Genomic DNA, 27,200 nt, shown 5'->3' on the forward strand with positions numbered 1-27,200 from the left:
AAAAGACGCACTGCATGTCCGGAATCGCAGGACCACTGGATGCGTGTTCGCAAGCATAGTGGAGACGGGATTTCATAAAATCCCCTCCAATATGCTGTAATATCTGGACGCTGCAGATTGAACGCTGTGGCTGTACGCAGCGTTCAATCCGCAGCTAATCCGGATGTAATGCAGCCCGTGGAAACATGCCCATACGTTTCTCTACTATATGTATACAGATAGCACTGGCTGTGTATACAACCTCAATAAAACCCAATAGTCCCTCCTGTACAATGTCAAGCCTGACAATAAGTAGTTATGTACAAGTGAAAAGATACAAGTAGGTCATAATTAAAGTAAATTAGAAATATGCATACCTTGTGATAATGAAAGCATTCCTGCCGCAGGGTTTCACATTTCCGCTAGCACTTACTCCGCACGGTGCCCTCAGGTGGCTCCTCTCATGGATGGCACTTTCTTCTGGGTTTACGGTGAGAGTATAGTTACCGTGTACTGGAGATGGATTACTGAGCGACTGCTCGCTGTTTTCTGGATTAAGTAGCATGACCACATCTCCAAAATGAAGCAGTCTGTCATTAGAAACGGAAAGCTCTGCCTGATGTATTGGGAGAGAAATTCATGATGAAATCAGGAGACCAGAAGCATGAGACATAGCTAAAATGTAATCACCGGCATTTCACATATATAATGTGCATAGTAATGTGATTTATCCCTATTCTGTGCAACCTGTAGCAGCTTTTGCTATTTTTATGCCAGTTTTGGCCAACCTCATCTACTGCTTTAAAGACAGGTGGCCAAGCATGTCTTAAGAAAATTACCTTTATAATTTAGGTGTAATGTTTGGGCATTTTTTTCATAACTCTACATTAAAAAAATCATATACGAGGAGGTCAAAATAACAGATGTTTTTAACAAAGACCAAAGTCAATCTTGTTCATACCTTGAATGACAAATGGAGGATAATTGGCTAATATTGGGCTTTATCTACATATCAGGCAAAGCTTTCCTTTTCGGGAAGTAGACGACTATTAATTATAATCGGCTAAAAAACAGAAAAGGAACGGAAAAGACAATGAAAAACAACAGACATTGTCCATCTAGTTACTTATTAGACGCGGCTTGTCCGCAGCACTCATGCTTCTAAGGCCGGGGTCAGACTTGTGAGAAACTTGGACGAGTCTCGCACATCAATACCTGGCACTGCCTCCTGGTTTTGGCTTACAGATACTGAGGTAAAAAACTCACCAAATACTGAACGTGTGCATGTGGCATCAGTGTATTTATTATTATTTCATTTGTTAGGCCACGTTCACATGTTGAGTATTTGGTGAGTTATTTACCTCAGTATTTGTAATCTAAAACTAGGAGTGGGTGAAATTGCAGGCATGGTGCTCTATTAATTGGCCTCCCTCTCACTCGACTCTCCCCTCTCCAGTCTATCCTTAATGCAGCAGCCAGGGTTGTCCATCTGGCTAATCGTTACTCAGACGCGTCCGCTCTTCGCCAGTCATTACACTGGCTGTCAATTCATTACAGGGTACAATTCAAAGTACTTGTTCTCACCCACAAAGCTCTCCACAGTGCGGCACCCCCTTACATCTCCTCCCTCATTTCTGTCTATCGGCCTAACCGACCGCTGCGCTCTGCAAATGACTTTCGACTAACCTCTGCCCTAATCCGTACCTCCCACTCCCGACTCCAAGACTTCTCCCGTGCTGCGCCAATTCTCTGGAATGCTCTACCCCAAGATATTAGGACCATCCACAATTTGCATAGTTTTAGGCTCTCGCTCAAAACACATTTGTTCAGAGCGGCCTATCACATTCAGTAATCAAAGTCATGTTATGTTTGTGTGTGTGTGTGTAGCCCATTCACTATCTCCATCTAACCCCCACCCCCTGAAGATGGCTGGACCATCATTGTAAATACATCATTGTAAATACAAACCTGTGCTTTGTATCTCCCCCACCTCATTGTAGATTGTAAGCTCCCACGAGCAGGGTCGTCTTATTTCACTTTAATTATTGTATTGTTAACGTTGTTACTTATGACTGTTGTGTTTGAAACTGTTCAACTGTAAAGCGCTGCGGAATATGTTGGCGCTATATAAATAAAGATTATTATTATTATTCTATTATAATTTTCCTTTGATTGTTGCACTCCGGGTTTTGGCAAATACTTAGGTAAAATATTGAAGGTGTGAAAATGGCCAAAGGCATTAAGTACATAATTCACTGGAAAAAATGGCTCTCCATAATTAACTATGTGCTTAATCTGTAGCTGGCAACACAGAATTACAGAAAAGTAATGATAAGTTCCCACAATGAGTTACTGACGCCGCATATTTTCTCTGCAGCATCTAACAGTTCCAGCAAATCTTATTGACCACTGCGCCTTTTTCCTTTTTTTTTTTACTCAGCATAAACTGATCTGCTGTGCGGGTTTTAAATCCACATTGCAAATTTATTTTGCAGTTACTCTGAGTTTTATGTGCAGATTTTCCTCATAGTCTTGTATTAGATGCGGAAAATCGGAAGGTAAAAAATGTATATGCATTTTAGTGCGTTTTGTATGTAATTCACACTAAAACACATGTAATCCACATTTTGACTGTATCAATAAAGTTTTGTCAACCCCAAACACCGGGAAGTATCAAAACCAAAGCAGCTTTATGTAAAACATGACACATCAAAAAGAGACAAAAAACCGCAAAATCAAAAACAGAATAAAAACGCATGTAAAAACATGCAAATAACTTGCCTAATAGGTGCAGAAAATCTGGAACATGAAAAACTCACCAAATATTCATAGTGGGAACATAATGTACTAGGAAGATATACAACACTCCTGGTAAAGAGACAAATTGCCCAAGTGGCCACTCCATAGCGACGTATGTCGCCTTTTCAATAGAGCTGTACCTTGCGGATCTTAAGTGAACAGCAAACGGCAATCATTTCTGATGAAGGTCCAATTACAGGACCGAAACGTTAACAACTATAAGGATTGACAATTAAAAATAGCGCCTCATTCACTGCAATTTTTGAGTTTCAAGTTCCAGTAATCTAGCATAGTAGCAATCATATCCCTCTAATGGCCCAACATTTCTTACCCATGGATGCGCTGCACGCCTCACGGGAGGCCCCTAAGCGCATTTCGCGTAGGCTTCGTCAGGGGGCTGAGATCTCAAGAAATGTTGAAATTATGGGATCCTTTGTGTGGGCCATTATAGGGATATGATTGCTACTATGCTAGATTACTCACTATATCTGCCTTAATTAAAATAGCTACACGGGTGACCTTTCTTCATGATATATGACGCTGGATATACCGTAATCTAAGCACTGTCACTTTACTAGTCTGTATATAATTTGTCACTTTTCCCTGCTGGGTTGTGCTGCTTTGCTGTACGTATTTTTGCTGCACCTTTATCCTTGTCCAAATTAACTCTATAATGATATGACTTTGTTTAATACATGTTGTCTTGGTGTCTCATATTTATGAGATTAATAAAACTATTTTGATTTTACTTTTTGAGGTGGATTCAGTACTCCAGGTTTTCATTTGTATACAATATCATTGGGAGTTTTTCCATGGCTAGTGCATGTGGTGGATTGGGTATTATGGCCTAAGGCCGCCTCGTAAATATGTATACTGTTCCAAAGATTTTGTTTGCCTCTATGTAGAAACAGGAAGTCCCTTGTCCCTGCAGAAATCATTCCCCTCTTCAATTTCTGACGCAGCTGCTTCGCCTCTCTACCTGCCAGGGACTTTTGCAGTGACTTATGAGTCATACAGGGTAAACTGACCTCCTGTTTCTACATAGAGCTTAGAAGGATTCAGCTAGCCAGTTATTATGTGATGTCATAGACCTAATGGAAAAGAGAATTAGGCTAGTTTCACACTTGCTTTTTTTTGCAGCGCGTTTTTCCCGCAAAAAAACGCATTGAAAAAACGCATACATAAGCATACAACTGCTGCGTTTTTTTCAAGCATTTTTATGAGCATGCATGAAAAAAACGCAGCGTTTTTATGCGTTTGTATGCGTTTTTAGCGCGTTTTTACCGCGTTTGCGTTTTTTTCCAACATTTTTAGGTGGCCCCTCACACTACCCAAACCATGACTTTACTAACCCTAACCCTGACCCTAACCCTAACCCTGACCCTAACCCTAACCCTGACCCTAACCCTTAACCAAATCATACTTAACCCTAACCCAAACCCTAAACCCTAACTAACCCTAACCCTAACCCTGACCCTAACCCTAACCCTAACCCTGACCCTAACCCTAACCCTGACCCTAACCCTAACCCTAACCCTGACCCTAACCCTTAACAAAACCATACTTAACCCTAACCCTGACCCTAACCCTAACCCTGACCCTAACCCTTAACCAAACCATACTTAACCCTAATCCTGACCCTAACCCTGACCCTAACCCTAACCCTAACCCTGACCCTAACCCTTAACAAAACCATACTTAACCCTAATCCTGACCCTAACCCTGACCCTAACCCTGACCCTAACCCTAACCCTGACCCTAACCCTTAACAAAACCATACTTAACCCTAATCCTGACCCTAACCCTGACCCTAATCCTTAACAAAACCATACTTAACCCTAATCCTGACCCTAACCCTGACCCTAACCCTGACCCTAACCCTAACCCTGACCCTAACCCTTAACAAAACCATACTTAACCCTAATCCTGACCCTAACCCTGACCCTAACCCTAACCCTGACCCTAACCCTTAACAAAACCATACTTAACCCTAATCCTGACCCTAACCATGACCCTAATCCTTAACAAAACCATACTTAACCCTAACCCTGACCCTAACCCTAACCCTGACCCTGACCATAACCCTAACCCTAAACCCCCTTAACTAACCCTAACTCTAACCCAAACCCCTAAATTCCATGGTTTAAAAAAAAAAACGCATATGCAAAAAAACGCATACATGAGCATGCCAGTGCGCACATATGCGCATCCATAGGCTATAATGGCCATTTTTAGCGCAAAACGTGCGCATATGTGCGCATGCGCTTTTTTGCAGGGCCAAAAAATGCAACATGCTGCGTCTGGAAAATCCCAACGCACACCCCAAAAAAACGCAGCGCATGAAAATCGCATACATGCGCTGACCAGTGCGCAGGTATGCGCACCCATGTTAAATATAGGGGAAAAAACGCATGCGCAGGTGTGCGTTTTTTTCCAGCGCTAAAAAACGCAAATGTGAAACCAGCTTTAACTGGGTAGAAAGGTAAAATGAGCAATTGTAAGTACACAGTGCTATGTAATAGGATGATTGCAATATAATAAAAGGATAACAATTTTTGATGGGACTGCTTCTTTAATAATAATGTAATCCAAATATGAGCCCTATCATGGAAGACATGGAATGTTTCCACTAGGCTTTTCCTTTACATTTCACGTCTGGTGTGAATGGAGCCTAATAATTTATAGCAAATATATAAACATGATTTATATCCATTTTTTTTTATTACCTTTTTTAAAAGATTTTTCTTAAGATTGCTTGACTTTTGTATTAGGAGTTCTCCTTTTTCTCTTTTTTCTAAGAAATCTTTTAAAAGATCCTACATGAAAAAAACAATAACACAATTAATAGCTGTCATTATTTGTCAGACATCGCCTAAAATGTGAGCACATATAGTAGTCTTCAGCACTGATATGAGGTAACTCTCTTTATATTTAGTCTAACATTATAGAAGTTTGAGATTGCAGCTACAGGGGTATCAGTCATGTGGGATGGTCCATAATTGGGATCTAAATGAGCGTATATGCACAGGAAACAGTGACACTGGCCAGTCAGGATGAATGCTTAGGCCTGTTTCACACTTCAGTTTTTTCCCGTCAGTCAAAATCAGCAAATTTTTTTAAAAAACGGATCCACCAAAAAAGGGGCGGATCCGTTTTTTTCCCCCACAGACTTACATTATTGGCGGATCTTGACTGACAGTCGTCCGTCCCACCCATTTTTTAACGGATCTGCCAAGATTTTAGCGGCTCCCAGGCGGATGAGACGGACCCTGCAACGTTTTTTGTCTTTGACGGTCCGCTATTTTGAGCATTAACCCATAAATGCCATTCCGGGAGCCGCTAAAATCTCTCGCTCTCTCTCTCTCCTCCGATCTGGCTCCGACTCACGATCTCGCTCCAACCTGTGGCCCCGCGATGTCGCTCCAAATCGTGGCCCCGCGATGTCGCTCCAAATCGCGGCCGACCGATATTCTCGCTCCTAATCGCGGCCCCGTGATCTCGCTCCAAATCGCGGCCCGGCGATCTCACTCCAAATCGCGGCCCCGTGATCTCGCTCCAAATCGCGGCCGCCGTGGTCACTTTAAATTACGCCACTTCGCTTCTCCCATGGATCCTTCATACAGCATACTCCGCTGACATCCGACCGTCACGGATCAGTTCGTTTCAACCTTTGGCGGATTTCAACTGACCGCCGACAGAGGTATGAAACAGGCCTTAGGGCTTTATAAAGAAAACATATATGACAATACATAGTTTATTTGAGGAGGCCCTCTATATAGTGTAGTCTGTGAGGGTCCATGTTACCTCCTATTTAATGTTCCAGAGTAATCTCAATAAAAGCACACAAAAAAGGAACTGCAACAATGTTACAATAAATGGAACAAAGAGGTCCAAAATATTGCATATACTGTACCGTATTTTTCAGATGCACATTTTCCCCTCAAAATTTGGGAGGAAAATGGGGGGTGCGCCTTATAGTTGGAATGCAGGCTTACGGGGGGGTTGCGGCAGTGGTGTAGCAGCATCCCTTCCTCAGGAAACCGGCGGAGGCAGAAGTGTGGCGATGCTGAAGCTTGGTGTCAGCGGTCAGCAGTACAGAGTGCATCATTGGTTTCCCTGCAGCCATCTTCCTGAAGCCGTGGACTGCCGAAGGCGGTGCGTACGCGGATTGAGATCTCAGCTGGGCCTCTCGCTCTCCATTTTCCTGAGGCTGTGGGCTTAAGGAAAATGGCCGCCAGAGGCCGAGTGTGCGCAGATTGAGATCTCAGCAGCCCTCGGCTTCAGGAAAATGGCCACCGAGAAATCAATGATGCACTTGGCTCTGCTCACCATGGACACCAGGCCACAGTATCGCCACATTTCCGCCACCGGCATCCTGAGGAAGGGACCCTGCTCCATGCAACCCACTCTGCTCTGCGTCACCACTGACACTGGACCCGCAGCATCGCAACACTGGGATACACTGGGACTGCAGCATTGCCCCACTTCTGCCACCACCGGCATCCTGAGGAAGGGACAATGCCTCCTGTGACCCCCCCTTTACCACCGCCGGCCCTCAGGTATGATACCATAAATTCGGACGATAAGACCGACCCCCATCTTAAAAAAATCCTTTTTTTGCTATTTTCCACCCCAAAATTTGGGGTGTGTCTTATAGTCCAAAAAATACGGTAATTTATAAAACTTTCAGTGGTGCTGTTCCTATGTAGGAGTATGAAGATGACAAAGAACTCTGCAATAGAGAGGAAAAAAAGCGAGATTAGGGACGCTCAATACTATTCTGAATGGTGTCACAGACAACTGGTTTTTATATAAATGCTTCGACCAAGTGGTTCTTCTAATCAGGCAGCAGCCATTAGGATACAGTTGTGGCCAAAAGTATTGACACCCCTGCAATTTTGTCAGATAATACTCAGTTTCTTCCTGAAAATTATTGCAAACACAAATTCTTTGTTATTATTATCTTCATTTAATGTGTCTTAAATGAAAAAACACAAAAAGATTTGTCCTAAAGCCAAATTGGATATAATTCCACACCAAACATAAAAAAGAGGGTGGACAAAAGTATTGGCACTGTTCGAAAAATCATGTGATGCTTCTCTAATTTGTGTAATTAACAGCACCTGTAACTTACCTGTGGCACCTAACAGGTGTTGGCAATAACTAAATCACACTTGCAGCCAGTTGACATGGATTAAAGTTGACTCAACCTCTGTCCTGTGTCCTTGTGTGTACCACATTGAGCATGGAGAAAAGAAAGAAGACCAAAGAACTGTCTGAGGACTTGAGAAACCAAATTGTGAGGAAGCATGAGCAATTTCAAGGCTACAAGTCCATCTCCAAAGACCTGAATGTTCCTGTGTCTACCGTGCGCAGTGTCATCAAGAAGTTTAAAGCCCATGGCACTGTGGCTAACCTCCCTAGATGTGGACGGAAAAGAAAAATTGACAAGAGATTTCAACGCAAGATTGTGCGGATGTTGGATAAAAACCTCGACTAACATCCAAACAAGTTCAAGCTGCCCTGCAGTCCGAGGGTACAACAGTGTCAACCCGTACTATCCGTCGGCATCTGAATGAAAAGGGACTGTATGGTAGGAGACCAAGGAAGACCCCACTTCTTACCCCGAGACATAAAAAAAGCCAGGCTGGAGTTTGCCAAAACTTACCTGAAAAAGCCTAAAACGTTTTGGAAGAATGTTCTCTGGTCAGATGAGACAAAAGTAGAGCTTTTTGGGCAAAGATATCAACATAGAGTTTACAGGAGAAAAAAAGAGGCATTCAAAGAAAAAAACATGGTCCTTACAGTCAAACATGGCGGAGGTTCCCTGATGTTTTGGGGTTGCTTTGCTGCCTCTGGAACTGGACAACTTGACCGTGTGCATGGCATTATGAAGTCTGAAGACTACCAACAAATTTTGCAGCATAATGTAGGGCCCAGTGTGAGAAAGCTGGGTCTCCCTCAGAGGTCATGGGTCTTCCAGCAGGACAATGACCCAAAACACACTTCAAAAAGCACTAGAAAATGGTTTGAGAGAAAGCACTGGAGACTTCTAAGGTGGCCAGCAATGAGTCCAGACCTGAATCCCATAGAACACCTGTGGAGAGATCTAAAAATGGCAGTTTGGAGAAGGCACCCTTCTAATATCAGTGACCTGGAGCAGTTTGCCAAAGAAGAATGGTCTAAAATTACAGCAGAGCATTGTAAGAAACTCACTGATGGTTACCGGAAGCGGTTGGTCGCAGTTATTTTGGCTAAAGGTTGTGTAACCAAGTATTAGGCTGAGGGTGCCAATACTTTTGTCTGGCCCATTTTTGGAGTTTTGTGTGAAATAATCAATGTTTTCCTTTTTGCTTCATTCTCTTTTGTGTTTTTCCATTTAAGACAAATTAAATAAAGATAATAATACCAAAGAATTTGTGATTGCAATAATTTTCAGGAAGAAACTGAGTATTATCTGACAAAATTGCAGGGGGGTCAATACTTTTGGCCACAACTGTAGATGTTGGATTGCTGCTTTACATGGGTCAGTTGTTCTCATAAACACCATACCTAAAATACACAGTAAGGCTTATATGCGTTAGAACACCAATAATAGAAAGAATGCATGCCATTAAAATCAAACTTAGATTTTTATTAATGTATACAAAAGCACAGTTATAGTAAAAAACATGGAACGAATAAGACACCACAGGTAATTAATAAAAGATGGAGACATCAAAGAGCAAAAATTAATCCATAGTGGGAACCTTGTCGAATAGGTAATATACACACGTGGTCAAAATTGTTGTTCTCCCTCGTTTAATGACAGAAAAACCCACAATGGTCTCAGAAATAACTTGAATCTGACAAAAGTAATAATAAATGAAAAATCTATGAAAATAAACAAACGAAAGTCAGACCATCTCCAAGCAGCTTGATGTTCCTGTGACTACAGTTGCACATATTAGTCAGAAATTTAAGCTCCATGGGACTGTAGCCAACCTCCCTGGAAATGGCCGCAGGAGGAAGATTGATGACAAATCAAAGAGATGGATAATACGAATGGTAACAAAAGAGCCCAGAAAAACTTCTAAATAGATTAAAGGTGAACTTCAAGCTCAAGGAGCATCAGTGTCAGATGACACCATCCGTTGTTGTATGAACCAAAGTAGACTTCATGGGAGACGACCAAGGAGGACACCATTGATGAAAAAAATAATAAAAAAGCCAGACTGGAATTTGCCAAACTACAAAGCTTCTGGGAGAATGTCCTACGGACAGATGAGACAAAAATGTAACTTTTTGGCAAGGCACATCAACTCTATGTTTACAAACGGAAAAATGAAGCATATCAAGAAAAGGACACTGTCCCTACTGTGAAACATGGAGGAGGCTCTGTTATGTTCTGGGGCTGCTTTGCTGCATCTGACACAGAGTGTCTAGAATCTGTGCAGTGTACAATGAAATCTCAAGACTATCAAAGGATTCTAGAGAGAAATAGCTGCCCAATGTCAGAAAGCTTGGTCTCAGTCACAGGTCATGGGTCTTGCAACAGGATAATGACCCAAAACACACAGCTAAAAACACCCAAGAATGACTAAGAGGAAAACATTGGACTATTCTGAAGTGGCCTTCTGTGAGCCCTGACCTAAATCCTATTAAGCATCTTTGGAAAGAGCTGAAACATGCTGTCTGGAAAAGGCAACCTTCAAACACAAGACAACTGGAGCAATTTGCTCTTGAGGAGTGGGCCAAAATACCTGTGAAGAGGTGCAGAAGTCTCATTGACAGTTACAGGAATTGTTTGATAGCAGTGATTGCCTCAAAAGGTTGTGCAACAAAATATTAAGTTAAGGTTACCATCATTTCTGTCCAGGCCTATTTCATGAGTTTTAAATTCTATGCAAGCAAGGTTGAAAAGCAATGTCCGACTTTCATTTGTTCATTTTCATAGATTTTTGATTTATTATTACTTTTGTCACATTCAAGTTATTTCTGTGACCATTGTGGGTTTTTCTGTCATTAAACGAGGGGTACCAACAATTTTGACCACGTGTGTATATTACATTCCAAAAAGAGATATCTAATTGTGAGTAGCAGAAAGGTAGAGACAGGTGGATGATTTAGGAAGTAAGGCAAACAAACATATTTATCAAAGTAAGCCTATCAAAAGACCACCTCCATCTATAGCAAAGCCATATAGCATCCGTCCACAATAGATAACTTCATGGCTCCAAGAGTAAGACAAGGTAGAGAAAAGAGTCCCGCTGCACCCGGCGCACATTTCGCATCATACATTAATAAAAATTGAACTGTGACTTTAATAGTTTGCATTCTTTCCATTATTAGTGTTCCAGTTATTCTCATATTCTAAGATGTTTCTCACCAAATTCATGGCGAATTCTCTATATATCAGAAGAATCAAAACATAGTGTAAAATCAATAACAAGCCTTTATTGGAAAAGGCAATTAGCATCCTCATGAAAGAAGAGCATAAAATTTTGCTCTTCAAAAAAAAGCAATTATGTGTATGCAATGGTAAGCACGACGGCAATGATTGGTATATGTGGAGCCTGCTCCCCATACTGTTCTTTGAGCCTTTTTCACACAAGAGCAGGTCTGGGTTGTGCGGACTATAAATATTCTTTTATTTCCATATAGTCTTTTACCCTTTCTTTGCATAAAAAATAGGGGTAATATGTGATTAATGTTAGGTATATCTGCATTGCTAGATGTAGATGGCGCTCCCACTTCCACTCTTTATATTGTATGCACTTAAAGTGATGCTATGAGACGTAGTAAAGGGGATCTGCCAGTAGGCTTTAACACCCCAAAATATTTATATCTGCATGTAGCTCTTTAGAACACAAGTCCAGCAATTCCTATGCATGTCCAGACCATTTCTCCTTCAGTGGGAAATCAGACTTTGAAAGGCAAATGAGGCTGTAGATCTGAAGCCTCTGTAAGTCCAGCTCTATTCCTCGCCCATCTCGACCTCTTCCTGCTTGAATGATGTCTCTTTTGCCTGAAGTTACACAGCACAGAGGCTGACAGTCAAGCAGGAGGAGGTGGCGTTGTGTGGGTAATAGAGCTGGAGCGACAGAGGCTTCAGATCTACTATAGTCCTTCAGCCTCATTTGCATATCAATTCAAATGCTGATTTCTCAGTAAAAAATAAATGGACTGGCCATGTAAAGGTACTGTCACACTTAGCGATGCACCAGCGATCCCGACCAGTGATATGACGCGGTCAGGATTGCTGGTGCATCGCTAAGTGGTCGCTAGAGAGCTGCCACACAGGCAGATCTCACCAGCGGCATCGCAGGGGTCGCTACTAACTTGTCACACTAGGCGATCCTGACGTCCTCCAGCTCGTCGGCGCCACAGGAAGCCCAGGAAGCTGACGACGAGAAACGGTCCAGGACGTTCTCGCGCGATCAGCGATAACCAGCGGGGGAGCGGTCGGAGGTAAGCATCAGACATAGCGATATTGCTAGCAATATCGCTATAACGTCACAAAACCAGTGACGTTATAGCGATATTGCTAGCGATATCGCTTAGTGTGACAGGCCATTAAAGGTATAGCTGGACTTGTGTGTGTAAGGGCAACATGCACATACAAATAGATTCCTTTTATGTTGCAGGATTGTAATTGTGTTACTAGTAGCAGCAAGGTCAGTCTATTCCTACACTTCCATTCATTTGCACTAATTTCACTTGGATGAGTTGAAGCTATTTTTTTCAGCTGACATTTTCTGCCACGGACTCTGCAATGTGTGAACAATTTGCGTTTAAACCACTGCATTCCAGATGGGATGGTGGGATGATAGGGTCAGAGTCCTTGGATACTGTAAATCCAAAGAACTAGGCACTGATAGATTTGAGATATTAGGAAATGCATTTGTAATCCAACAGTGATTGTACAACGTTTTGGTCACTGGCTCTGACCTTCAACAGGCACAGAGACGGATTTTGCAGAGAGCCGTGGATCAACCTGAGATATAACGCTATAGGAGCACCCCGGATGCCTGCAGTGGTGAGAGTGCTGTGTGCCCGATGAAGGTCAGAGGCAATGACCCAAACGTTGTGCACTCACTTTTAGATTGCAAATACATTTCCTGCTATCTCATATCTATGTCAGTGCCTAGTTCTTTGGATTTGCAATGTGTGAACAGCCAATTAAATAGCGTCTCACATGCCTGTGCAGTATCTCTGGGGGAATTTTCTTGCTTGAGAAAGGGGAAATGCCCCTGAAGTGTCACACGGGTGTGCGAGACGTTCATTCTACATTCCACCTCCAACTCACAACGTCTCAGCATGTCCTTGAAGATCCAAAGGAAGCTGGGACTAAAGCCTGGTGGAAAGTATCATTCTGCTGATGAAATCATGAATATGGTGCCAGCACATGTGTATTAATGCGATACATGCACTACATGTTACGTGTCTTTTATAGCAAACGGCTAAATTAGAAAACAACCTACTGTTTCTATCAGCTTTTTGTTTAGAGCATTTTTTTTCAATTTTTTTTTGCTCCCATGTCACAATCTATATTAAAAATAAAAATAAGAAATGTTGGATTTTTCACACTGCCAGCAGAGGAGATGCATTAATCTGGATGCATTGGTATGGTGGGAATGCCTGATGTGTCAATATTGAATTAGATTAAGGTGGGACCCCCTGGACATAGTTACTTACACTGCCTATACAGGAGGTATACATCCTCAGTGCGCATTGTGTGGGGAAGCTTTGGCTGTCATTTTATTGGTAACGTGGGCTCTGAGTGTCACTACTGTGTGGGGTGCGGGGCTGGATGTGGCTCTCATGGTAACATCTCCTCCAGTCCCTTTCCCCTGCTGTCACCCCTCACCTAACTAAAATATTTGACCTCTCTCTCTTCTGGTATCTTTCCCTCCTCATTTAAGCATGCCGTCATACATCCACTACTTAAAAAACCATCCCTCGACCAAGACTGTGCCGCTAACTATAGACCTGTCTCTAATCTTCCCTTCATCTCTACACTCCTGGAACGCCTGGTCCACTCCCGTCTTATCAGCCATCTCTTTGATAACTCTCTTCTCGACCCTCAACAATCCGGTTTCCGCTCTTTACACTCTGCTGAAACTGCCCTCACTAAAGTCTCTAATGATCTGCTAACAGCTAAATCAAATGGTCATTACTCCATGCTAATTCTCTTGGATCTCTCTGCAGCATTCGACACTGTGGATCATCAGCTCCTCCTCCTCACTATGCTCCATTCCATTGGCCTCAAGGACACCGTTCTCTCCTGGTTCTCCTCCTATCTCTCTGACCGCTCCTTTACTGTATCTTTTGCTGGCTCCTCCTCCTCTCACCTTCCCCTTACTGTTGGGGTTCCTCAAGGATCGGTTCTAGGCCCCCTCCTCTTCTCCTTGTACACTGCCCCTATTGGTCAAACAATCAGTAGATTTGGTTTCCAGTACCATCTCTATGCTGATGACAGCCAATTATACGCTTCTTCTCCTGACATCACTCCAGCCTTTCTGCCAGCCTTTCTAGAAAACACCGGCGATTGTCTAAACGCTGTGTCTAACATCATGTCCTCACTATATCTGTGTTTCCTCCCTCTACAAATGTACCTATACCCGACATTGCCATTTCAGTGTGTGGTTCCACTATTACTCCCCAGCAACATGCCCGCTGTCTTGGGGTCATACTTGACTCCGAACTTTCCTTCGCCCCCCACATTCGATCACTGGCTCGCTCTTGTCATCTGCACCTCAAAAACATTTCTAGAATTCGACCTTTTCTTAGTTTTGACTCTGCAAAACTCTTACTGTTTCTCTTATTCATTCTCGTCTCGACTATTGTAACTCTCTTCTAATCTGTCTCCCTCTTACCAAACTCTCCCCTCTCCAATCTGTCTTGAATACTGCAGCCAGGATCATATTCCTCACCAATCGTTACACCGATGCCTCTACCTTGTGCCAGTCATTACGCTGGCTACCCATCCACTCCAGAATTCAGTATGAACTTATTACCCTCACCCACAAAGCCCTCCATGGCTCAGCACCACCCTACATCTCCTCCCTTGTTTCAGTATACCACCCTACCTGTGCCCTCCGTTCTGCTGATGACCTGAGGTTAGCATCCTCAATAATCAGAACCTCTCACTCCCGTCTCCAAGACTTTACACGTGCTGTGCCAATTCTTTGGAATGCACTTCCCAGGTCAATACGATTAGTCCCCAATCCCCACAATTTTAAGCGTGTCCTGAAAACGCATTTATTCAGACTGGCCTATCGCCTCAACACATTAACCTAATCTATCCCTGTGTGGCACAGCCAAAAGTTTTACCATAACCAGGTTCCCAGCATCATGTTCCCACATGCTTTATGCATCCTTTAGCCCTCTGTGTCTGTACTGTTACACACTTAACATTATGGCTGGTCCGAACAATCAGGGCAACTGTTACCACCCACCTTTCGTGTCTACCTCTTTCCTCATAGACTGTAAGCTTGCGAGCAGGGCCCTCATTCCTCTTGGTATTTGTTATAATCTATGTGATTATTGTTATGCTGTAATGTCTATTGTCTGTACAAGTCCCCTCTGAAATGTAAAGTGCCGCGGAATATGTCGGCGCTATAGAAATAACATTTATTATTATTATTAAGAAATGTTGGGGCCACCGCCCTAATGCATAGAGGATGTGGAAGGTTGCCTGTGCCCAGGAAAATAAATCCTATCCTGGGCAGAATACATTTTCTCTTGCATTTTGTCAATTCCATACCTGTTGGCAGAAAAATCATCCCCAAATATATGTGGAGAACCTGTCATAGCATAGTTATAGCCTTGCCTGTCCATAGCCCTGATGAAATCTGACCACCAGGGGTCCCATCAGTCACTGCACCTCCACAAAAGTCAGTCACCCCCAACATCAGTCATCCACCCCCACATCATTCACCACATCACCCACCTCAGTCATCCACCCACCGCATAAGTCACCCACCACTTAGATCAGTCACCCCACACCCCACATTGGTCACCCCACCCCGCGCATCAGTCACTGCACCCTCTACGTTGGCCAACCTACCCCCCGACATCAGTCACTGAACCCCTCCACATCAGTCACTCACCCCCCACATCAGTCACTGAACCTCCCACATCAATCACTGAACCCCCCCACATCAGTCACCCTCTCTTCCACATCAGTCACTGAACCCCCCACATCAGTCACTGAACCCTCCACATCAGTCACTGAACCCTCCACATCAGTCACTGAACCCCCCCACATCAGTCATCCTCTCTTCCACATCAGTCACTTACCCCCCACATCAGTCACTGAACCCCCCACATCAGTCACTGAACCCTCCACATCAGTCACTGAACCCTCCACATCAGTCATCCTCTCTTCCACATCAGTCACTTACCCCCCACATCAGTCAATGAACCCCCCACATCAGTCACTCACCCCCCACATCAGTCACTGAACCCTCCCACATCAGTCATCCTCTCTTCCACATCAGTCACTCACCCCCCACATCAGTCACTGACCCCCCACATCAGTCACTGACCCCCCCACATCAGTCACTGAACCCCCCACATCAATCACTGAACCCCCCCCACATCAGTCATCCTCTCTTCCACATTAGTCACTCACCCCCCACATCAGTCACTGACCCCCCACATCAGTCACTGACCCCCCCACATCAGTCACTGAACCCACAACAATCACTGAACCCCCCCACATCAGTTATCCTCTCTTCCACATCAGTCACTTACCCCCCACATCAGTCAATGAACCCCCCACATCAGTCACTCACCCTCCACATCAGTCACTGAACCCCCCCACATCAGTCATCCTCTCTTCCACATTAGTCACTCACCCCCCACTTCAGTCACTGACCCCCCCACATCAGTCACTGACCCCCCCACATCAGTCACTGAACCCCCCACATCAATCACTGAACCCCCCCACATCAGTCATACTCTCTTCCACATCAGTCACTTACCCCCCACATCAGTCACTAAACCCCCCCACATCAGTCACCCTCTCTTCCACATCAGTCACTGAACCCCCCACATCAGTCACTGAACCCTCCACATCAGTCACTGAACCCTCCACATCAGTCACTGAACCCCCCATCAGTCATCCTCTCTTCCACATCAGTCACTTACCCCCCACATCAGTCACTGACCCTCCACATCAGTCACTGAACCCTCCACATCAGTCACTGAACCCTCCACATCAGTCACTGAACCCTCCACATCAGTCACTGACCCCCCACATCAGTCATCCTCTCTTCCACATCAGTCACTTACCCCCCACATCAGTCACTGACCCCCCACATCAGTCACTGAACCCCCCACATCAGTCACTCACCCCCCACATCAGTCACTGACCCCCCCACATCAGTCACTGAACCCCCACATCAATCACTCACCCCCCACATCAGTCACTGAACCCTCCACATCAGTCACTGAACCCCCCCACATCAGTCATCCTCTCTTCTACATCAGTCACTTACCCCCCACATCAGTCACTGAACCCCCCACATCAGTCACTGAACCCCCCCACATCAGTCATCCTCTCTTCCACATCAGTCACTGACCCCCCCACATCAGTCACTGAACCCCCCACATCAGTCACTGAACCCTCCACATCAGTCCCTGAACCCCCCCACATCAGTCATCCTCTCTTCTACATCAGTCACTGACCCCCCACATCAGTCACTGAACCCCCCACATCAGTCACTCACCCCCAACATCAGTCACAGAACCCCCCACATCAGTCATCCTCTCTTCCACATCAGTCACTGACCCCCCACATCAGTCACTGAACCCCCCACATCAGTCACTGAACCCTCCACATCAGTCACTGAACCCCCCCACATCAGTCATCCTCTCTTCCACATCAGTCACTTACCCCCCACATCAGTCAATGAACCCCCCACATCAGTCACTCACCCCCCACATCAGTCACTGAACCCTCCCACATCAGTCATCCTCTCTTCCACATCAGTCACTCACCCCCCACATCAGTCACTGACCCCCCACATCAGTCACTGACCCACCCACATCAGTCACTGAACCCCCCACATCAATCACTGAACCCCCCCACATCAGTTATCCTCTCTTCCACATCAGTCACTTACCCCCACATCAGTCAATGAACCCCCCACATCAGTCACTCACCCTCCACATCAGTCACTGAACCCCCCCACATCAGTCATCCTCTCTTCCACATTAGTCACTCACCCCCCACTTCAGTCACTGACCCCCCACATCAGTCACTGACCCCCCACATCAGTCACTGAACCCCCCACATCAATCACTGAACCCCCCCACATCAGTCATACTCTCTTCCACATCAGTCACTTACCCCCCACATCAGTCACTAAACCCCCCCACATCAGTCACCCTCTCTTCCACATCAGTCACTGACCCCCCACATCAGTCACTGAACCCTCCACATCAGTCACTGAACCCTCCACATCAGTCACTGAACCCCCCCACATCAGTCATCCTCTCTTCCACATCAGTCACTTACCCCCCACATCAGTCACTGACCCCCCACATCAGTCACTGAACCCTCCACATCAGTCACTGAACCCTCCACATCAGTCACTGACCCCCCCACATCAGTCATCCTCTCTTCCACATCAGTCACTTACCCCCCACATCAGTCACTGACCCCCCACATCAGTCACTGAACCCTCCACATCAGTCACTGAACCCTCCACATCAGTCACTGACCCCCCCACATCAGTCATCCTCTCTTCCACATCAGTCACTGACCCCCCACATCAGTCACTGAACCCTCCACATCAGTCACTGAACCCTCCACATCAGTCACTGACCCCCCCACATCAGTCATCCTCTCTTCCACATCAGTCACTTACCCCCCACATCAGTCACTGACCCCCCACATCAGTCACTGAACCCCCCACATCAGTCACTCACCCCCATCAGTCACTGACCCCCCCACATCAGTCATCCTCTCTTCCACATCAGTCACTTACCCCCCACATCAGTCACTGACCCCCACATCAGTCACTGAACCCTCCACATCAGTCACTGAACCCTCCACATCAGTCACTGAACCCCCCCACATCAGTCATCCTCTCTTCCACATCAGTCACTTACCCCCCACATCAGTCACTGAACCCCCCACATCAGTCACTCACCCCCCACATCAGTCACTGACCCCCCCCACATCAGTCACTGAACCCCCACATCAATCACTCACCCCCCACATCAGTCACTGAACCCTCCACATCAGTCACTGAACCCCCCCACATCAGTCCCTGAACCCCCCCACATCAGTCCCTGAACCCCCCCACATCAGTCATCCTCTCTTCTACATCAGTCACTTACCCCCCACATCAGTCACTGAACCCCCCACATCAGTCACTGAACCCCCCCACATCAGTCATCCTCTCTTCCACATCAGTCACTGACCCCCCCACATCAGTCACTGACCCCCCCACATCAGTCACTGAACCCTCCACATCAGTCCCTGAACCCCCCCACATAAGTCATCCTCTCTTCTACATCAGTCACTTACCCCCCACATCAGTCACTGAACCCCCCCACATCAGTCATCCTCTCTTCCACATCAGTCACTGACCCCCCCACATCAGTCACTGAACCCCCCCACATCAGTCACTCACCCCCAACATCAGTCACAGAACCCCCCACATCAGTCATCCTCTCTTCCACATCAGTCACTGACCCCCCACATCAGTCACTGAACCCCCCACATCAGTCCCTGAACCCCCTCACATCAGTCATCCTCTCTTCTACATCAGTCACTTACCCCCCACATCAGTCATCCTCTCTTCCACATCAGTCACTGACCCCCCCACATCAGTCACTGAACCCTCCACATCAGTCCCTGAAACCACCACATCAGTCATCCTCTCTTCCACATTAGTCACTCACCCCCCACATTAGTCACCCTCACATCAGTCATCCACCCTTACCTCATCCACCTCAGTCATCCACCCACCGCATAAGTCACCCACCACTTACATCAGTCACTGCACCCTCTACATCGGCCAAACTACCCCCCACATCAGTCACTGATCCCCCCACATCAGTCACTGCACCCTCTACATCGACCAACCTACCCCCCACATCAGTTACTGAACCCCTCCACATCAGTCACTGAACCCCCCCACATCAGTCATCCTCTCTTCCACATCAGTCACTCACCCCCCCCACATCAGTCACTGAACCCCCCACATCAATCACTGAACCCCCCCACATCAGTCATCCTCTCTTCTACATCAGTCACTTACCCCCCACATCAGTCACTGAACCCCCCACATCAGTCACTGACCCCCCACATCAGTCACTGAACCTCCCACATTAGTCACTCACCCCCCACATCAGTCACTGACCCCCCCACATCAGTCATCCTCTCTTCTACATCAGTCACTTACCCCCCACATCAGTCACTGAACCCCCCACATCAGTCACTGAACCCCTCCACATCAGTCACTGATCCCCCAACATCAGTCACTGACCCCCCCACATCAGTCACTGACCCCCCCACATCAGTCACTGAACCCCTCCACATCAGTCACTGAACCCCCCACATCAGTCATTGATCCCGCAACATCAGTCACTGATCCCCCCACATCAGTCACTGATCCCCCCACATCAGTCACTGACCCCCCCACATCAGTCACTGAACCCCTCCACATCAGTCACTGATCCCCCAACATCAGTCACTGAACCCCTCCACATCAGTCACTGATCCCCCAACATCAGTCACTGACCCCCCCACATCAGTCACTGACCCCCCCACATCAGTCACTGAACCCCTCCACATCAGTCACTGATCCCCCAACATCAGTCACTGATCCCCCCACATCAGTCACTGACCCCCCCACATCAGTCACTGAACCCCTCCACATCAGTCACTGATCCCCCAACATCAGTCACTGAACCCCTCCACATCAGTCACTGATCCCCCAACATCAGTCACTGACCCCCCCACATCAGTCACTGACCCCCCCACATCAGTCACTTACCCCCCACATCAGTCACTGAACCCCCCACATCAGTCACTGAACCCCTCCACATCAGTCACTGATCCCCCAACATCAGTCACTGACCCCCCCACATCAGTCACTGACCCCCCCACATCAGTCACTGAACCCCTCCACATCAGTCACTGATCCCCCCACATCAGTCATTGATCCCGCAACATCAGTCACTGATCCCCCCACATCAGTCACTGACCCCCCCACATCAGTCACTGAACCCCTCCACATCAGTCACTGATCCCCCAACATCAGTCACTGACCCCCCCACATCAGTCACTGAACCCCTCCACATCAGTCACTAATCCCCCCACATCAGTCATTGATCCTGCAACATCAGTCACTGATCCCCCCACATCAGTCACTGAACCCCCCACATCAGTCACTGACCCCCCACATCAGTCACTGATCCCCCCACATCAGTCACTGAACCCCCCACATCAGTCACTGCACCCTCTACATCGGCCAACCTACCCCCCCACACACACACACCAGTCGCATCCCCGTCACCCCACAGACAATAGTGGCTCGTGAATGCCACACTGGGCCATTTCACATGAAGATGACAGAATCATGAGGTGACTGCTCCGCACTGGGGCTGCATACATTATTCTCAGGACCTGTGGTACTCAGCACATCTAATCCTCCATATTGTTACCGGCCATTATTACACTACACCCCTCATCGTCCGTCACCTCGTCCAGGGACACGTCCTCATTCCAATTCCCGACCCGCACTGAGGGGTTGAAGGTGCGGACGCTCATGCTGATGATAGTCCTGGCTCCTATCTTCTGTGTACTGCGGCTGCTATGGGAATGTCAGTGTGCTGTCATGTTGCTATGGGACCAGAGGAAAAGACGCGAGATTGTAGAGGAACGTGACGACATTCCGAGACATGGCGCCATGTTACTGGTGGCAAGCTGTCTGTAATATACTGGGGCGCTGCTGCCGTCTAGCGGTAGTAGCTGGTAGTGAATTTCATTGTTAAAGGCGGGTTAATAGTGACATCTAGCTGCAGGAATTAGTATTACATAGGTGTTGAATGGGCCCCTCATTGCCCTGTAGGAGAACATCCTCAGCTGGAGAGACTGTTTTATAGGAAAAGGATGAGGTGTTCTACAAACCATGCATATTAGATACTATTACCAAAATCCCAAATTGACAAGTGCCCTCCTCAACAGCCAGCCAGCGTATCTCTATAATGTGTCCAGCAGTATCAAGGGGAGGATACAGCGGCACATTGAGTGCTTAAGGGTCTATAAGTCAGAACTATGGACGCACTCTGCCGTTTGATTTAATTATTTTTTGCAGATTATATAGCACAAACATACAGCTATGTCAAAAATTAAGAGACCACCACATCAAATCCCTGTCATGGGCAGCCCATTCTCCAGACCTGAACCCCATTGAAAACCTCTGGAATGTAATCAAGAGGCTGATGGATAGTCACAAGCCATCAAACAAAGAAGAACTGCTTACATTTTTGCGCCAGAAGCAGTATGAAAGACTGGTGGCAAGCATGCCAAGACGCATGAAAGCTGGGATTAAAAATCATGGTTATTCCACAAAATATTGATTTCTGAACTCTTCCTGAGTTAAACCATCAGTATTGTTGTTTCTAAATGATTATGAACTTGTTTCCTTTACATTATTTGAGGTCTGCAAGCACTGGGTATGTTTTTTTTAATTTTGAACATTTCTCCTTTTCAGAAAAAAAACAACATTTATTGCTTGGAAATTCGGAGACGTGTCAGAAGTTTATAGACTAAAATAACAATTTACATTTTACTCAAATATACCTATAAAGAGAAAAATCAGACAAACGGAACATTTAGAAGTGGTCTCTTCATTTTGTTGTAGTGTTGCACACAGACTGTTACTGCTCACATCAGTCCTTTTCCCTAACAGGACTCACTATCTCACTCCAGACATACACCAGGACCAGAGTAATGGGCAGCCATAGTGTGGAGAAAAGGGGGGGTCAGTGGGTGCTCTCATCCGCTGGCCCGAGACTACATGGACCATTGATCATCCCACTGAACACCCACTCTCTTTTTTCCTTGGGCTTAATACTACTCAGACAATACAGGGTGAGGGTAAAACAGTGTGGCAATGCTTTATTGACCACAAGATAGACAATATCATATATAACAGTCCCAACAAAATACCCAAGATGGTGCAAATGACAGTCTCACCCTTCCGTTGACTCGCTGGGATTAGAGCAGATGTGACTTTGGACTTTCGAGGGCCGACTACTCCACCTGTGGCACACACAGAGAGGAGGTATCCACAAGCTTAGGAAGATGATAGTCCATTGAGGTACAAAGCCAGGTGACCGGAGGGTCACAAACTGGCTCCTCTGAACACCTCCATGGAGCCAGGAGACCTGAGGGTCACAATCTGGCTTCTCCAAAAGTATCTATGGGGCTCAGATGACCAGTGGGTCCAAATCCTGGATTCCCCAAACATCTTCATAGGGTTTAGGTGACCAGTGGGTCCAAATCCTGGACTCCTCAATCAGACCTCTATATCACCCTGCAGCAGTGCATACCTCATATAATAAGCTTTGCAGTTGTCCTGCACTGTATTGTGATGCGTATCAAAGGATGGGGATTGTGCTTGGTGCCTCCCCACTGTCTTGTAACACTGCCCCTTCATAATTGAAGGGGTCAACATCCTAGACTTTGCCGGCAGAGCCTCATGACTTCTCTCTGCTCAAGTAAGACATTGCTAGATGTGTACGTCGATCATAGTCAGATTGGCAGCGTTACATAAAGGGGGCACCAAGACTGGTTCTGAGACGGCCATATGATTGAAGCTCAGTAGAAGACAACATGGGACAACTTTTAAGCTTTTCATATAAGGTTTTACAGGGTGTTTTACAGGGCTTGTTAGAAGATTCAAAGGGAGAACATGATGGCAATGACTTTTATAGGGAAAACCCACTGACCTTTTTGTTGGGGGCCTTGCTGGAGATTTCCATTGGGACTCTCAAGCTCCATTGAGTGCCAGCAGCTCCACCTTGGCCCACATTAATTTTCTAAAGGTGCTAAGGGGTTGGCTGACCACTACATTGGTGGCATATTACCAAACCAAGTGGCGCCACTTTTACTGATGACTTTGCTCTGTGATTTTCCAGGATTGCTGCCTGGATGACCAGTAACAATAGTAATAATAATTATCTTTATTTATATAGCACTAACATATTCTGCAGCGATTTGCAGTTTAACAGTTTCAAACACGGCAGTCATAAGTAACAACGTTAACAATAATACAATAAAGAAAATAAAATGACCCTGCTCATAAGAGCTTACAATCTACAATGAGGTGGAGGAGATACAGAGTATAGATGTGTATTTACAATGATGGTCTAGCCTTTTTGAGGGAGTGGGGAATAGATATAGTGAATGGGCTACACACACTTACACATAAAATGACTTTGATTAGGGAACGTGATAGGCTGCTGTGAGCAAATGTGCAAGTTGTTGCTAGTCCTAATTTCTTGGGGTAGAGCATTCCAGAACATTAGTGCAACATGGGAGAAGTCTTGGAGTGGGAGGTACGGATTAATGCAGAGGTTAGTCGAAAGTCGTTTGCAGTTTGCAGCGATCGGCGAGGCTGATATACAGAAATGAGGGAGGAGATGTAAGGGGGTGCCGCACTGTGGAGGGCTTTGTGTGTGAGAACAAGTACTTTGAATTGGATCCTATAATAAATGGGCAGCCAGTGTAACAACTGGCAAAGAGCAGACACGTCCGAGTACCGATTAGCCAGATGGACGACCCTAGCTGCTGCATTAAGGATGGACTGGAGAGGGGGAAAGTCGAGTGAGGGGGAGGCCAATTAATAGAGCATTACAGTAGTCCAGGCGGGAGTGGATCAGGGTGACAGTGAGGGTTTTTGCTGTTTCCATAGTGAGAAGGGGCGGATTCTAGAGATATTCTTTAGATGAAAGCAGCAAGAGCGGGCAAGAGATTGTATATGGGATGTGAAGGAGAGATTGGTGTCAAACATAACACCCAGACAGCGCGCCTGCTGCTGAGGCGTTATTGTGGTGCCACCCATGGAGAGGGAAATGTCAGATTTAGGGAGGTTAGTAGACGGCGGGAGCAGAAGAAGTTCAGTTTTGGAAAGGCTGAGTTTCAGATAGAGAGCGGACATGATGTTAGAGACTGTTGACAGTCACTGGCGTTCTGTAGTACAGCGGGGGTAAGGTCAGGGGATGAAGTGAATAGTTGCGTGTCATCAGCATAAAGATGGTACTGAAAGCCAAATCCGCTGATGGTCTATCCAATTGGGGCCATGTAGAGAGAGAAGAGAAGGAGGCCAAGGACTGAACCCTGAGGTCCCCTGACAGTGAGAGAAAGAGGAGATGAAGTGGAGCCAGTGAACAAAATACTGAAGGAGCGGACAGAAAGATAGCAAGAGGACCAGGAGAGAGCAGTGTCCTTAAAGGGAATCTGTCACCCTTTTTTTTGACTATGAGCTCCCGGAACTGACATCAGGGGCTTATCTACAGCATTCTGTAATGCTGTAGATAAGCCCCCGATGTAACCTGAAAGAGAAGAAAAAGGAGTTATATTATACTCACCGGGGGGCGGTCCGGTGGCTGTTGCGGTCCAGCGCCTCCCATCTTCTTACGATGCCGTCCTCTTCTTTCTTTCCTGTTGTGGCTCCGGCGCAGGCGCACTGCTCTGCCCTGTTGAGGGCAGAGCAGAATACTGTAGTAAAGTGCCTGGAAAGTGCACTGTGGGGACAGAAGTATGCCGACTCCACCACCAAGTCTGTTTGTGGGTCTCGGGGAATGGGAGATTTGTAAGCCACCAGGGGAAATGGCAGCAGGGGAGACAGTGTCAGAAACCTGAATCCAGGTTTCAGTGAGGGCCAACAGATTAAGAGAGTTGTTCAGAAAGTAATTGTGCAGAAAAGGAAGTTTCTTACATACAGACCGTGAATTCCAGAGGGCACAATTAAAAGAAGGAGATGAAGGAGTGCAACTAATATTAATAAGGTTAGTAAGGTTTCGATGTGAGGTAGGGTAAGGGTTGAGGTTGGGGATGGTGGACCAGGGTTGGGGGAGATGTCCCCCGAAATCAGTAGGAGTAGGAAGATAAAGAGCAAGTAGTTATTGGGTTTGCAAAAAAAAAATTGTGCAATGTGTTTGGACAAGATGGGCTGAGGTTTTTCAGGATGGTGAGAAGTGCATGGGTGCTGTACATGGGAGAGGAAAGTATAGAGGGACTAATGTGTATGAGTCGTGATGGAGGGGAGATGGGGCGGTGAATGTGGATTGCAAGGGAACACATGAGGATAGAAATAAAGCACATGGATAAAAGGGAGTGCAAAGTGTGGGTTACCTGTCTCCTGCCCTAACTGCCAGTAACTATATCTATTGAGGCTGGAAGTCATTTGCTGGCTCTAGAGTCTCCACAATAACAATGGCTGGCTCTAGTATGTAGATAGGTAAGTGTAGAATATCTGTGAACACAACAGTACATACATTAGACCAGGACATTGTGTCTGGAGCCCCGCCACCTGCTTCTTATTTTAGAACAGACATCACAGATCACTTCCTGAAAGCTTCTGACTATGTTCCAACAATAAGCCATCATTTTCCTTTAATAAGCGCAGCATGATCAGGGTATCGCTGTGGACCACCATATGCTTTGTTCTTTTTATCCTCTGTACTTAGTGGTTTAGGAGGACATGATTGAAATGTAAATTACCTTCATATGAAGCAAAAAGATTTACATTATGGAAATACTCAGAATCTGCAGCTACCAAGGCACATAGACATATGGGATTAAAGGACTGAATAAAAAGGCCCGTATTGCTTCAAATCAGTTATACAAACATAAGTTACGTGGAGGTCTGGGACTGCCTAACATCTCAGCTTATTATTACTCTAATCTTATTAAACAAAGTCTATGTTGGTGGTCAACTGGGCGGACTTGGAATTTTATTTTAATAAAAATTCCCCTCCTTGTTCTCTTATTTTGAATCTATTGACATCTAAGCATTTATCTCAGTCTAATCATCCAATTTTTATGGCTGCAATTGTGGCTTGGAGGAAGTTTTTAAAATTTAAGAGTGTTTTTTCTAGGATTCAACTCCTGTTGAGGCTTCCTCTCTCTTTTCTGGCCTCTGTTTATTCATTCGATTTGCATTCTACTTGGGCTGACTGGGGTATTTCTAAATTAAATGACATCTTTGATGGTCATAAATTTGTATCTTTTTCTCATCTTAAGAGTAGGTTTGGGGTTCCCTCCTCTGCTTTTCTACACTTTACTATGTTGAAAGAATTTTTGTCTCCACTGGTGACTCGTTGCCCTCCGCTATCGGAGCCAGAGGTCAATATTTTATGTAACGCAGGCCATAATATTTTTTGGTCCACTCGTTATATCTACCAGT

The 27,200-nt window shown here is 45.8% G+C and overlaps 1 protein-coding gene across 1 annotated transcript in view; it reads right to left on the reverse strand.

The window, feature by feature from the left end:
• The window catches only part of CFAP161 (cilia and flagella associated protein 161), a 46,433-nt gene extending 24,749 nt beyond the window's left edge, over window positions 1–21,684 (reverse strand). The window contains exons 1-3 of the mRNA XM_073568661.1: window positions 21,485–21,684; window positions 5,505–5,594; window positions 357–595 (exon numbers count right to left, since the gene is read on the reverse strand). Coding sequence (XP_073424762.1) covers window positions 357–595; window positions 5,505–5,594; window positions 21,485–21,553 — 398 coding nt within the window. The 5' untranslated portion in view covers window positions 21,554–21,684. The remainder of the gene's footprint in view (window positions 1–356; window positions 596–5,504; window positions 5,595–21,484) is intronic.
• Between the last annotated feature and the right edge of the window lie 5,516 nt (window positions 21,685–27,200).

The sequence above is a fragment of the Dendrobates tinctorius genome, unplaced genomic scaffold, assembly GCF_039654945.1.
Source record: "Dendrobates tinctorius isolate UK_male_01 unplaced genomic scaffold, ASM3965494v1 ptg000022l, whole genome shotgun sequence".
NCBI classification, from domain to species: Eukaryota; Metazoa; Chordata; class Amphibia; order Anura; family Dendrobatidae; genus Dendrobates; species Dendrobates tinctorius.